Source organism: Sinocyclocheilus anshuiensis, unplaced genomic scaffold (genome assembly GCF_001515605.1).
Source record: "Sinocyclocheilus anshuiensis isolate Anshui unplaced genomic scaffold, SAMN03320099.WGS_v1.1 scaffold199, whole genome shotgun sequence".
Classification (NCBI taxonomy): domain Eukaryota; kingdom Metazoa; phylum Chordata; class Actinopteri; order Cypriniformes; family Cyprinidae; genus Sinocyclocheilus; species Sinocyclocheilus anshuiensis.
This window is the reverse complement of record NW_015552582.1, coordinates 872,286-885,410: the sequence shown is the minus strand read 5'-3', so window position 1 is coordinate 885,410 and position 13,125 is coordinate 872,286. Positions and strand designations below refer to the sequence as shown.

Below are 13,125 nucleotides of genomic sequence, written 5' to 3'. Positions count from 1 at the left end.
TAGTAATAATAACAACAACAATTATTATTTATATTATTTTATATTTTAGATTGTTATTTAGTTAGTTATTTTTATTCCATATATTTCCACATTATTTATTAGTTATTTATTGTATTAATAGTCATTATTTTTGTATTATTATATTATAAAATATTATAAATTATATTATATATAAAATAATATTAAAATATATATATTTAGATTTTAATTATTTGTTTATGTTTTAAGATTCTGTTAACTTACTATTTTATCGTGGTTAAAACCTTTGTTACTCATAAGCAAAAACAATCTCGAGGGGGCTTTTTTCTTAAAAGGATTTCTTTACTATAAAAGTAATTTAGCTGCTTTCTGATTCCAAGGGATGAAGTGATGTGCATGTTTAGCTGTTAGAATCAAGCAGATAAATACATTAAAATGCGTTATTATTTAGTCAGTACATTTAGTAAATAAATACATTAAAATGCGTTAGTCCCCCCGCCTCGAATTTCCTCTTCGAGATATATTGCTTTGATTTCTCTCAATATGGTCTTTGAGTTAATATTAATTTATACACCGATATTTATACTCAGTGCGTTTGGCTCCACCTATCGGCTCACCGCGCGCAGTGCACTCAACATGGCGGCACCCGTTCCTTCTGTACCACAAGTTCACATTTAGCAACAACAACAACGTACGGTAGATGATATTATCGATATTTAACGTGAGTTCGATATCTTGTCGTCTAAAAGCCTCAAGCCTGTGCCGTTAAACCAACTATGATTGTGCTTTGTCAAAGGATCTCTATGGGATGGTGCTCATTGTCAGTGGCAATTATATATGAGTGTTATTGAATTATATTGAGTGAACGTTCAATAATTTCTGCTCTACAGTTTGCTGTATTAATAACTTGAATGTCAGATACTACCTTAGAAACAGTAATGTGGCACATCTAAGAATGGCTTTCCAGAATACCACGGTAGTTACAAACTACATGTCCAAAAAACTATTACTTTATGACTTTTTATAAGTGATAGTTATAGATAGACATATGGTGCTCAATGTTTATCATATTCATATACCTATACCATATATTTACAGATATTTACATGACACTCCAAGGTACTTTAAATAATAACATTTCTTGGCACAGCAATAATCAAATGTCAATAAAAATGCATGGTTTCTTTTTTTTTCTTTTTTTTACTAAAAATAGTTACTATTTTCAGTTGTACTTTCACCTTTACTCATTCAATATCTGATTGCTCATCCTACACTGTTGTTTCTCTTTTAGGGTGGTGATGTCCAGACTGGCTGTAGTGTTTGGGGGTTCGCGTGGCATTGGGCGAGCAGTTTCTCAGCTGTTAGCACAGAGGGGTCATAGGGTTGTGGTGTTGTCTAGGAATAAGGAGGCTGCTCAGGCTACAGCTGAATCTCTCCCTGGAGGTGAATCAGTCTGAATTACTTTGCATTGGTTTGCTGATGAAAAGTCTAACACTTCAGTTTGAAAATGTAGACATCATACACTTCAGGGCTTTTTTTAAATTTTTTTTACCTAAATTGGAGTGTTGTGTATAGTATGTATCTATCGAACAGCACAAACAAAAGCATTTTGTTACCAGTTGGGGCAATGAATGCAATTAAAAAAAAAACTTAATCTTAAATTGTGTTAAAAATAGATGTTATAATTCTGGAGTATATATTTAATTTCAGAAAAACATTTGGGTCTAAGCTGTGATGTCTCTAAAGAAGAAGACATTCAGAAAGCATTTGAGACCATCAGTAAGACCTGTGGCACTGTGGGATACCTGGTTAATGCAGCTGGCATCAACAGGTCAGAAAAGCCACAAAGCTGTGTTGCAGAATAAATATATCAGACAGATACCATGGCCAAAAGAGATGATGATAATAAAAATAGCAGATTTGTATGTAATAAATAAAAGACTGCTGCATTGTAATATATATTGCATGTGGGTTTGTTTTAAAGAGATGCATTGTTATTGAGGAGTAAATCTGAAGACATGCTGTCTGTTCTTCACACCAACCTGCTGGGCTCAATACTGACATGCAGAGGCGCTCTACGGAGCATGCTCAGTCACGGAGGAGCTATTGTCAACATAGGTGAGGCTTATTTCTGTATGTCCCATTACCTTATGATCTTCTTATATATTATTTCAATTCAATGTCATGAAGTTCAAGTTGGAGAAAAGGGGAAAAGTCTCCATGCATCAGCAGCTGGGCATTTTAGGTTCGTTAAATCACCACTAGATGGCGCAGAAGCTACAGATTTTAAATTGTTTCACTCTGTCTGCATCATAATGTAGTTCTTACACTTTCAATGGAAACTGCATTGACTAGCCTATACTATAAAAAAAACTGCATCTGTGTTTTTTGTTGAGTATCATATTTGATATGTCTGGCTTTTATTGCTCATATTATAAGTATATTATGAAACTGGAGAATATGGAGCTTGTACTCGTGGAAGAAAAACACATCTCAAATTTTATTCAGAGGTCCAAACTGAGCAAAATATGCAATTTAGTGCACTTGCTGATATTTATATGGCAAAAAAAAGATGCAATTCTGATAGCTTGGAATTATACATTATATAATGTTAAAACATAATACAATGTAATACAGAGATGACTGAGAGATGCACAAATAAATATTCCTCAGAAGCCTGATGTATCATAATTGGTACTTAAATTTTAACATGATTTTGTTCTAAAAATGAAGTATGGATCATCTAAGTTGCTTCCGTCCAATAAATGCTTGTCTTGAAATATTTAAAAAAATATATAGTATAACAATAATACAATTAATTCTTACGTTTACTTTATAAAACTCATTAAAGATTTCAAAAAGCACCGAAGAGGGACATTTTTAGAATTATACTAAAAGGGCTTTTACTTTCTAAAAAAGTATAAACTATCAATCAGACGACAACAGATTTTCCATCAAAGTTTTGATTGTGTTGCTAATTTAGAGGTTTTCCTCAGGCTCTGTGGTGGGTGTGAAGGGTAACTCCGGTCAGTGTGTGTACAGTGCCAGTAAAGCTGGACTGGAAGGATTCACATGCTCACTGGCGAAGGAAGTTGCTACCCGGAATATACGAGTGAACTTGGTGGCTCCAGGTTGTTTGCCCTATCTTTTTCTTCTACTACTTCTTTTGCCTATTAATCTGCATATTAGCAGTCATATGAGTAACACTGAAAATTCGTTTCACTCTCCCCTCTCAGGATTCATTCGGACGGACATGACGGCAAGGCTGGAAAAGCAAGAAGCAGTGAGAAGAATTCCACTGGGCCGTTTTGGGGAACCTGCAGAGGTGGCCCAGGCTGTCCTTTTCCTCCTGGAGTCTCCTTATATCACAGGACAGGTTCTGCTCGTGGATGGAGGACTACAGCTGGCATTGTGATGATTTCTGCCAGCAAAGCATGTGAGCCGACTGCATATTTTTGCAATGCTGATAATATACAATAACTGTATTTACAGACTGCGTCAAATCTTGGTATTGTTAATCACCTCCTCATTGCTCTGTGGAATTCTGAGTCACGTATCATTGTGTAAGAGCAGTTTTGGTCCATCTGGATTGGATTAAGATTATTTTTAGTTCACTGGAGTTTTTGGGTTATGGCTGCACATTCCATACTTGGGATGACAGAGGTCACAGGTCAATGTGTGGAGGATATGACTCGCTTTGTGTTGTCATAGTTATTTTCAGCATCCAAATAAGCTGTGCTACATTACACTTACAGATGAATTAAACCCCTAACTCGTATAAAAATAATTTAAGAAAAATAAAATGGGTAGACTAATTAAAATGTATTAAAGTCTGGCCTTTTCACCATCATAAAAATACAGATTATCAAAAAAGCTAATTCATCTTTGAGAAATGTTTTTGCCAAGAGCAACTGGACTCAACCCAGACGCAGTCATTTCAGAGACATTTATTTATGTACTACTCATAAACCAGAAGAGAATAAGGAGAACAGTCCGTATACAGGCACAGGTTGGCTTGGAAAACAGAAAATACTGCAAGTAAGAAAGAACCTCCAAATATGTCTATTTAAAGGGAAAACAGCTGTGTAAGAAAAACAAACATATGCAAATCATAGGCTTATATGTGTGTATGGTTATGCTATATTGTTTTGTATATACGTTGCAACTGTGTGCGAGATGACGGCTAAACTATGTGAACTCCCAACTGAGTATTTGATATTCGACTGATCAAAGCAAATGTTGAGAGAACGCTAATATCTTTACAAATGCGTTACGAAGACGGAATATGTTTGAGTTACTTAAAAAGCCAATGAAATTGAAACAAATTTGTGCTGCCAGTATCCCATTTTTGCATGTTTCTGTAATTCCAAACCTGAAAACTGAAGCCTACCTGTCAAAGCATTACCATCTCATCATTACATGCACCATCATCTTCAAAATCAGTAATACTCGTAGAAATCTCGCCTTCATCCACAATCAGGCCACCCTCCATAAACATGCATGCGCCGATTCTGCTTCCTGTACTTCCATCATAGGCATTCCTCATCACTCTCGCTTCCACGGAAACACAACAAACATCTGTCCAAACCTGTCAGTCAGCCAAAACTTGCAAAATTCTCATCACTCATGTTAATGACATATCAGTCTCCGCTTTTAATCTCTCCTAAAAAAGACAGGGTGGGAAAAGATCATTAAGGCCCGGCCTTGTGTGACATCTCTGGATTGGAGCCGAGATCCAGATGCGGCTTCTATCTATGGCAGAGTGCATCTGATCAATATGCTGGATCTCAAGGACCCTGAAGCTCCATGGAGTTTTAGGTGTGTCCATCTTTCCACAGCCCTGTTCCCTACATCCAGAGAACCAGCCCCCCGCCAAACCACCCAAAAAAAGTCCTATTTCCTGTGCTGGAGAGGAAGACATTTCTTCCAACGTTTCATAAATATATCTAATTTAAGGCATTATAACTAAATACATAAAAAGTGTTACATGTTGGCACCGTAGTAACATGCACAGCTAGATGATAGTTACTTGAATAGTTTTTTTTAATTATTATTATTTTAAATTTAATTTGAAAATTAAATATTTCTTAGGCACTTGTAAAATCTAGAGATGAAAAACAAGGTGATCATCGGTATACTACCTCCTTCCTCAAAGCACGTGCTGGTGTGTGTGTGTGTGCGTGTGTGTGTAAAGTCCGTCGGCGAACCACTAAGTCTGTATACAAGCAGGATATGACCTCACTTAATCACCCACATCACTGCCCCTCAGACAACAACTGAAATAAAAGCATAGCGAATGGTCCTCCTCAGGCGGAGAAGTGATAATACCAAGAATCATAATCTGTGAGGAAATACTTTGCAGCTTCCTCCCTCGCCATTCAAAGTCAATCGATCACTTTTTCATCCGACCCCAGCTAGAGGCGTTTATTGGGAAATGGGTGGGGATTATGGAGTACACTGGATCAAGGGATCGGGATTCCAAGGTCAGATCCTCAATGCTAGTCTCTACAGGTCGTCACTCTCTACTAGGGTGCCAGGAAGAGGAGGATTGGAGTCTGGGAAGAAGGCTGCTTTCACATCCAGACCTCGTTCTGTCAGAGCGGCGTAGCGGCTCGCTGATGGACGAACCTTCTTGAGCTTCGGAGTGCGAGTCTGCTGCCACTGGGCTGAGGGAAAGAAAGGGCGAGGATGAACATGGTTTCTCACTTTGAACAATTCAGAGGATGTAATATTGATGTCTAGATAATGAATGTAGTTCCTCGATTATGAAAACATATGGAGACTTAACTGTATAGCTTGGAAAGTTTCATTTAGGGTTACACAGTATACCAGGAAAAAAGTCAAATAAACAATATATAAATAAAAGGATAAATAAATAAATATACAAATGCAATTCAGAGGGGGAAAATGTGATTCGAAAGGAGTTCAGACAATTTCATTATTCACATCCATGTTTGCCAACTGGAGCAAAGCAACTTAGTATTTTCTTTCTTAATTACAATATATGGAAAGTCTGGAATATTTGGATATTATATTTGGAAAATATGCTGAACATGCACCTCTAAGCCTGTATGATTGAAAGTTGTGCCTTGGATTTCATGTATACTTCCTTTATTTATATTCTGATTATATGCAAATATATAATGCATATACAACTGTCAATATGCATGATACAATTTTACCATATAATTTACTGATATTAGACCATTTCTTTTCATTTATCTGCCAATATTTTATATTTAACTCTGATCCACATTCAAACATCAAAATACTGTGATGCCTAAATTCACATGTAGCATTAAAAATGAATAATTTTAGCTTTTAGTGTTTTATTTTTAATATATTAAGGCAACAGTATAGATCTTTAATATATATTTTTTATGAAATAATTAAGTTTTAATATTGGTAAATCAATTTTATATCAGTATTGGGGTATCAAAGCCGATACTGTATCAAAGCCAAAAATGTTAGTGTTGAGCAAACTCTAGTTCCAATTCATTCCAGATTGGATGTGTTGACTTTGAATCATGGTATGATGAAGATCAGAACAATAAGTGTTAAATCACATCCCTTGTGTGATTAAAACCACTTTCATAAGACTCCAGCACACAGGCTGCCAGTCCATTGTTGGTTTAATGTTAGGTAATGCATCCATATTGTTAAGCCTGTTGTTGATGGCAAACACAGCACTGGCTAATTGCTATGGGAACAACACTGGGCGGAGGAAGGGAGTGTGCTTTTATTGGACAGATTAAATACAGTTTTGTTCTTAGTCTGAAGCAACTTATGCAAGCGCATTGATCAGATAAACCACTTAAAACTACTTGGTTTGTATTTAGTGTACTTTGGTCTTTTACCAATCATAGCTCAGCATTGTTACATGCATTCTTCAGATCCGTTTCCACTGTGTGTTTGACTAACCATGTACGTCGAGACGTGCCGTACTGGAGATGATGCCAGCTTCGTTCTTAGCTGAAACCGTGTACCAGCCTGCGTCTTCCTTCAGAGCCGGCTGGATGATCACACAGAGGTAACCAAAGTTGTCCTGGTGCATGCTGGGAAATAGAATTGAACATCAGAATGAGTAAGTGGCAACACTGTTTGCACTGAAACAAAGGATTATAATGAGATGCCTGGATTGTTTATTAAGGTTGCACGGGCATATTACTTTGATTTGAATCCTTATGTTCACAAACAATGACTGGAGACTTTACAGCTTGTGACTAACTGCTCTCGTCTCTCTGAGGTGGTGTAGACGGTAGCGCCTGTGGTGAGGTTACTTTGTGTGTTTCTTTTACAAGGTTCTTTTCATCGATATACACACACATGTGGCAACTTTAAACACCAGGCTTCCAACAGCTGCCATATACAGGCTCTTTTTAAATGTATCTATGAGGTAAATAGTGTTTAACATAATATAATATACCATAATATAATAATACGTATTTAGCTAAATTGTAGCTTGGAATGGCTGTAGGAGGGCTTTGATTGGCCCAAGGTCTCCTACCTTATCCTGTCGGTGTTGTGAGTGAAGGACTCATTCTCTTTCTTCCAGAAGATCTGTGGGAATGGGACTCCAGACACACGGCACTCAAGACGCACTGGGTGACCCTCAGCGACACTTGTGTTCTGGAGTTTCTCAATGAAGCATGGAGCTTTATGCATCTCTTTGGCTAAAAAAATAAAATACATAAATATATATAAATATATATTAAATTAATACAAATATATATTTAAAATTAAAATGGTAAAAAAAAGTATTAGTTTGAAAATCTTTCCTATACAAATATATTTATACATATTAAAATGATCCAAATTATACATTCTTACCTGCATTTTACATAGATATTTTATAGTTGTTGTTTTTTTAAAGAAATTAATACTTGTATTCAGTAAGGACACATTTAAAAAGTTTTTGACATTTCTATTTCCGTTCTTTTGAACTTTTTGGGGAGGAAAAGTATCACAGTTTTAAGAAAATAAGCAGCATAACTGTTTTCAACATTGATGAAGAAATTAGTGTTTCTTGAACAACAAATCAGCATATTAGAATGATTTCTGAAGGATCATGTGACACTGAAGACTGGAGTAATGATGCTGAAAATTCCGCTTTGCCATCACATAAATTACAATAAAAATACTAATAAAATAGAAAAGTTATTTTAAATTGCAATAATATTTCAAAATATTACTGTTTTTATTTTATTTTTGATCAAATAATTGCAGCCTAGGTGAACATGAGACTTTTTCAAAAATATTACCCATTTTTTGTTTCACCAGAATGGCATGTATCTTATTCTTTCTATTATCTTCTTATTTTTATTTATATGTTATTATACATTACAAATTGTATTATTTATTACAAATTGAACTCTATGGTTGTGTAGAAGATGATAGTTATGTACCTGCAACAATGAGCTCTAGGTTGAATGAGTTCTGTCCAGCCCTGTTGCTGGCGATGCATGTGTAAACTCCTGCATCTCTGCTTGTGACAGGTTCGATGACCAATGAATGAACCCCGTTCTCCCTCACCAGCATCTTGTGGGAGGAGTCTGGACGGATGGTCTGGCCATTCAGCTGCCAGATGAGGTCAGGAGTTGGCAGGCCACTAACCTATGTTTGAAAGACAAGTCAATCAGTTGTTTTCAGCATAATATATCCTTTCCTACTCTGCTATAAAATGTAAATTATAGTGCAATTGGCCCTTTTAAATTATTTTCAACCCTAATGCTAGCGTTTATGTCTGGTGTAGGGTATCTGGTAGCTGTACTGTATGCGTGTGGTTCTCATGGGAAATCAGTCTGTGCACAATGCCTGGGCTCTATTTTCAACAACTCTCACATTCCTGAGAAACACAACACCTGCTCCACCTGAAGGTGTGCCAGCGACAGACCACCAGTCGACGTGTCTGTGCGTTTATGTTTGTTTATGAGTGTGTGCATGTGTTTGTGTGTTTATGCATGGGGCTGAGATGCTCATTTATCCATCTGCTTTGGTTGTGATGTTCCTCAGAATGTTCATGACGTTTGTGAACACACTGCTCAAGTACAGTTCCCCTGGGTGTGCATATTCCCTGTGTGATGTTTACAGTGTCCATGACACATCTCACTACAGCCAACTTGAGTACGTGTGTGCGTGCGTGCATGACTTGAATTGAAAGAACAGACGGTGTAAATGAAAAAGCAGAGAACTCAAACTGAAAAAAGGCACTTTGATTTTAGACCTCCTGAATTGCATCTAGGGACATCTGTGGCCTGGAAAGTTTGAAAAGCCTCAAAGCCAGAGGAAATAAATCAGTTCTATAAATATCATTGACATTAAGGGCTCTGTGCATGAGTGCATTACTGATCAGGGTCTTTTTATAGCGTGTGAAATCCCTCTATGGCACAGTGAGCCTTTATTCTGATATACACAGTTCACAGCCAGACATGGGCAGCGGTACAGATCCAGAATGTATTACTACAGTTAGACAACAACCTGAGAGAGAGAAATAGACCAGATAAGAGGAAGAGATGCTGCAGAATGAATATAAACTGGGGGGAATTAAATGATTATAGGATTTTCAGTTTTGGGTGAACTATGCCTTTAAGTAACCATGTAATATGTGTTATGTACAGGGAGATGGTCAGCATGGTCATTTGTGATGTTAAAGTGAGTGTGGCAGTGCTTGTGCAATCACCTTGCAGTCCATGCGGCAGAGTTTACCCTCTTGCACAATAAGGTCGCCGGGGGCCTGCAGAAAATGTGGGCGGAAGTGACGTTCCTGAATGTTCTCATTCTCATCACCGCTGTCTCTGGACCTTGAGCGTGGTCTGGGAAAAAGATCCCAAAAAAAAAAAGTCAGTTGCCCAATTCTATTCATGTTATCATTGTGAATAATCAAATGTAAATATCAAAAATTAATTTAAAGAAAAAAAAACTATATTAGATTTGGTAACAGGGTGGCATATTAATATTTTTGGTAATTAAAGGATTTTACTTCAATAAATTTAATAGATTAATAATATTTAACAGATTGAATAGAAATAATAATATTTAAAAGATTGTCAATATACTTACATTTTGTATCATTTTAAAATAGTCAAGAAAGGTAAGATAGGATAAGCTAAAAATCACTATTTTAAGGTGAAGGGGGAAACAATAAATTTATCTAACTTAAGGTACAGTAGGTGACATTAATTAAAATAAAGAAAAAACAGTTGTGCCTGTAATGTATTTATTTATTTTTTTTAATTGAGAACAAAAAAGTAATGGGACACCAAAGAGCACCACATTCGTGGAGAATTTTTTTTTAATGAAGAGCTTACTTTGTGTAGTTTTAGAAATAAATGATAGGTTGGCACACAGCATCGCCTTGAGAGACTACTGACTCGGTCAATCAAACATATAAAAACCTCAAAGACCTTTATGGCCAGATATATTATATTTAATCCAGAGGAAACCCCACCCTTTAAAAAAGATTCACATATTCTATTCTGCATAAAAGACATTTTAACTGGTCCTTGCATCATTGCCAAAAATATACAGGTGTGCTTTACATGGGACACGCCCTCTATTAGTGCTAGTCCCTAAGAGCAAACCTGATACTGGACCTGCTGTAATCGGCTGTGTATGTTTAGAAACAGCAGTGCTTATGTACCTGCGGATGTGTCCAGGTGTGGAGCGCTGACTTCTCCCCCTTTGGTTCACGGCCTGGACCATCATCCTTCCAGTACAACTCACTCTCCCCTAAGACAGAAAGACAGAAGATATAGAGAGAAACATTTGAGTAAAGAAACTGATGCTATCTGCTTTTCTTAGGGATAATAAGACGAAAGAAAAGTGACATGCATGACACATAACTATTTTGTGGTCAATTTAAGCTGGAATGTGTCTAAATGTGTTTGAACTTCTGACCCTTCCAAAGGCTGTAGTAATTTTGTTGCTTCTGGTCAGTCACTTCCCCCTGACTACTGATGTTTATCCGTCTCCACCACAACACTGGTCATGCTGACTAGCCACTTGAGAAAGTGTGTATATGTGTATGTGAATGTGAGAAAAACAATCAAATCAGATCAAACTCTGATAAAAGGTATTATATATTTTTCGTAACTGACATGTTAACAATTTTACTGGGAAAAGAACTAACTATTGCAAAATTATGGCCTTCTGACTCGTCTCCAATTTTCTGAGAAATGCATGTTCTGCTAGGGAATTTTGTGTTGCATGTGTAAGAATACAGAGAATTATTCCGTTTCAATCCATTGTTTCCATCTGTGTTTGAAAAATAAAACAAAATAAAAAAATATAACTCAAAAAACAAAATAAAACAAAACCAACCCAAACAAAGCCAAACAAACCAAAACAGTGTATAATAATAAGAACAATAATTAACATTAGGTTGCATACTTAGCAACTCATCTATGCATTCTTCTAAAATTAAACAAGACCAAACTGATTTATCCTTTTCAACATAAGAATGCTTAACTATGACAATATAATCATGTCCTGTTTATTATATTATATTATATCTCACCGCTGGGTTGCCTGCCATAATGGTGTAGTTCCCATCATCATCTAGCGAGGCAGCCGCTGTGTGCAAAGAGCATGTGCCATCCGGATCACGACTGATACGGTAGTGTTCACTGCGCTTCGAGATCTGCTTTCCGTCCTTAAACCAGTACACCTTCAAACACAGACAGATATATACATGGTTATGCAACACTCCAAAGCTTGTACCATTGTTTCTTTTTTTTTCTCATCTTCATCACTTTTGTTATTAAGTCAGCGGTCATCACACAGTCATTACTGTGGTCTCATGGTAGTCAGAGAGAGTCACACAATGAAAGCGAGACAGCCATATATGGCAGAAATCTCAGAAGAGCAGAGCTTCTGATGAAACCAGCCTAGTCACAGATGATAAACCACCAATCCAGTCACCTCTCCTACAATCCCTTAGAACAACAAAATATTCTCCATACTGTGAACTGTGTCTCCAGAACAATATGCAGTATAAAACTATAGACTGTAATAAAAAAATGACATAAAAAAAACAAAACTGTAAGTATCTGGTGTATAACAGCTGATAAAAGCATCGCAATAATTCACAAGTAATCCACACAACTCCAGTCCATTAATTAATGTCTTGTGAAGTGAAAAGCTACGCGTTTGTAAGAAACAAATCCATCGAGGCATTTTAACTTTAAACCATCGCTTCTGGCAAAAATACCAGTCCATAATCCATAACACTTTCTCCAGTGAAAAAGTCCATCTCCTGTTGTCCTCTCACATCAAAATCCACCAACATATTTATTTAGAACCATTTTGAACTCTTCTCACTTGTAAATGGTGCTTGATCTGTGCATATTTCTCTCCTGATTCAGACAAGACAACTTTTTCATTGGAGAATGCATCTATCCTCTATCTATTATGGATAGAGGACTTGTGTTTTAGGCGGAGGCAATGGTTTAAATAAAAAAAATAACATCTTGATGAATTTATTGCAAACACACACCTTTTTGCTTCACAAGATGTTAATTCACAGACTAGAGTGGTGTGGGTTACTGGATTATTGTGATGTTTTTATCAGCTGTTTGGACTCATTCTGACGGCACCCATTCACTGCAGAGGATTCATTGGTGAGCAAGTGAAGCGATGTAAACGTAAATTTCTCCATATATGTTCTAATGAAGAAACAAAATCATCTACATCTTGGATAGCCTGAGGATAAGTAGATTTTCATTTCTGGGTGAACTATTCCTTTAATTAACTAACTGCTGAAATTACAGTAATAAACAAAATTTGCTAAGAGAGCTAAACTGCATGGGTGGTGACCTCTCACCTTTGGCTTTGGGTCTCCGATGACCTTGCAGCTGAAGGTCACAGGCATTCCCTCAAAGACTTTGTAATGCTTGAGCTTCTGATCGAAGAACGGTGCAACCTCCCCGGGCGCATCTTCATCATGCTGAACGTCATCGTCAGATTCCTCCACAGGTGAGCGCTCCAGACGAAACTCAATCTCGCTGATCAACCGCTGCTCGAAGCTGGACACTTTATACTCCTGTCACACAAACAAACAGAACGTTTTTAGCTTATGACCTTCTCCTCAGCTTACCAACTCATTCAATCACTCATTTTATTAATTCAAGCACACATCCTCTCATCACT

General features: G+C 36.8%; 2 protein-coding genes across 6 annotated transcripts in view; one reads left to right on the top strand and one right to left on the bottom strand.

Annotated features, from left to right (window-relative positions):
* The first annotated feature begins 600 nt into the window (after nucleotides 1-600).
* Nucleotides 601-4,074, top strand: cbr4 (carbonyl reductase 4). Of its 3 annotated transcripts, none has more exons than XM_016456197.1 (6): nucleotides 601-700; nucleotides 1,271-1,422; nucleotides 1,690-1,810; nucleotides 1,964-2,097; nucleotides 2,976-3,110; nucleotides 3,216-4,074. In XM_016456197.1, exons 2-6 carry the CDS (start codon nucleotides 1,278-1,280, stop codon nucleotides 3,392-3,394), a joined length of 714 nt encoding a protein of 237 aa, XP_016311683.1. In that variant the 5' UTR covers nucleotides 601-700; nucleotides 1,271-1,277; the 3' UTR covers nucleotides 3,395-4,074. The 3 variants fall into 3 exon arrangements, with proteins under 3 accessions (XP_016311683.1, XP_016311684.1, XP_016311682.1); XM_016456198.1 differs by having other exon boundaries at nucleotides 609-675; XM_016456196.1 differs by lacking the exon at nucleotides 601-700 and adding an exon at nucleotides 766-799.
* Nucleotides 4,075-4,796: 722 nt separating this feature from the next.
* Nucleotides 4,797-13,125, bottom strand: part of palld (palladin, cytoskeletal associated protein) — a 95,503-nt gene continuing 87,174 nt past the window's right edge. For all 3 annotated transcript variants that reach the window (XM_016456193.1, XM_016456195.1, XM_016456194.1), the window contains 8 exons: nucleotides 12,800-13,018; nucleotides 11,495-11,644; nucleotides 10,619-10,707; nucleotides 9,659-9,791; nucleotides 8,385-8,592; nucleotides 7,487-7,652; nucleotides 6,901-7,034; nucleotides 4,797-5,645 (listed from right to left, as the gene is read on the bottom strand). In XM_016456193.1, coding sequence (XP_016311679.1) covers nucleotides 5,485-5,645; nucleotides 6,901-7,034; nucleotides 7,487-7,652; nucleotides 8,385-8,592; nucleotides 9,659-9,791; nucleotides 10,619-10,707; nucleotides 11,495-11,644; nucleotides 12,800-13,018 — 1,260 coding nt within the window. In that variant the 3' untranslated portion in view covers nucleotides 4,797-5,484. The remainder of the gene's footprint in view (nucleotides 5,646-6,900; nucleotides 7,035-7,486; nucleotides 7,653-8,384; nucleotides 8,593-9,658; nucleotides 9,792-10,618; nucleotides 10,708-11,494; nucleotides 11,645-12,799; nucleotides 13,019-13,125) is intronic.

What these genes read in the sequence shown, in the direction of transcription:
- cbr4 (XM_016456196.1), top strand. An exon ending in AGCTGAATCTCTCCCTGGAG is followed by an intron (nt 1,423 to 1,689) that starts GTGAATCAGTCT and finishes ATTTAATTTCAG; the next exon opens with AAAAACATTTGGGTCTAAGC. An exon ending in AGTGAACTTGGTGGCTCCAG is followed by an intron (nt 3,111 to 3,215) that starts GTTGTTTGCCCT and finishes CTCCCCTCTCAG; the next exon opens with GATTCATTCGGACGGACATG.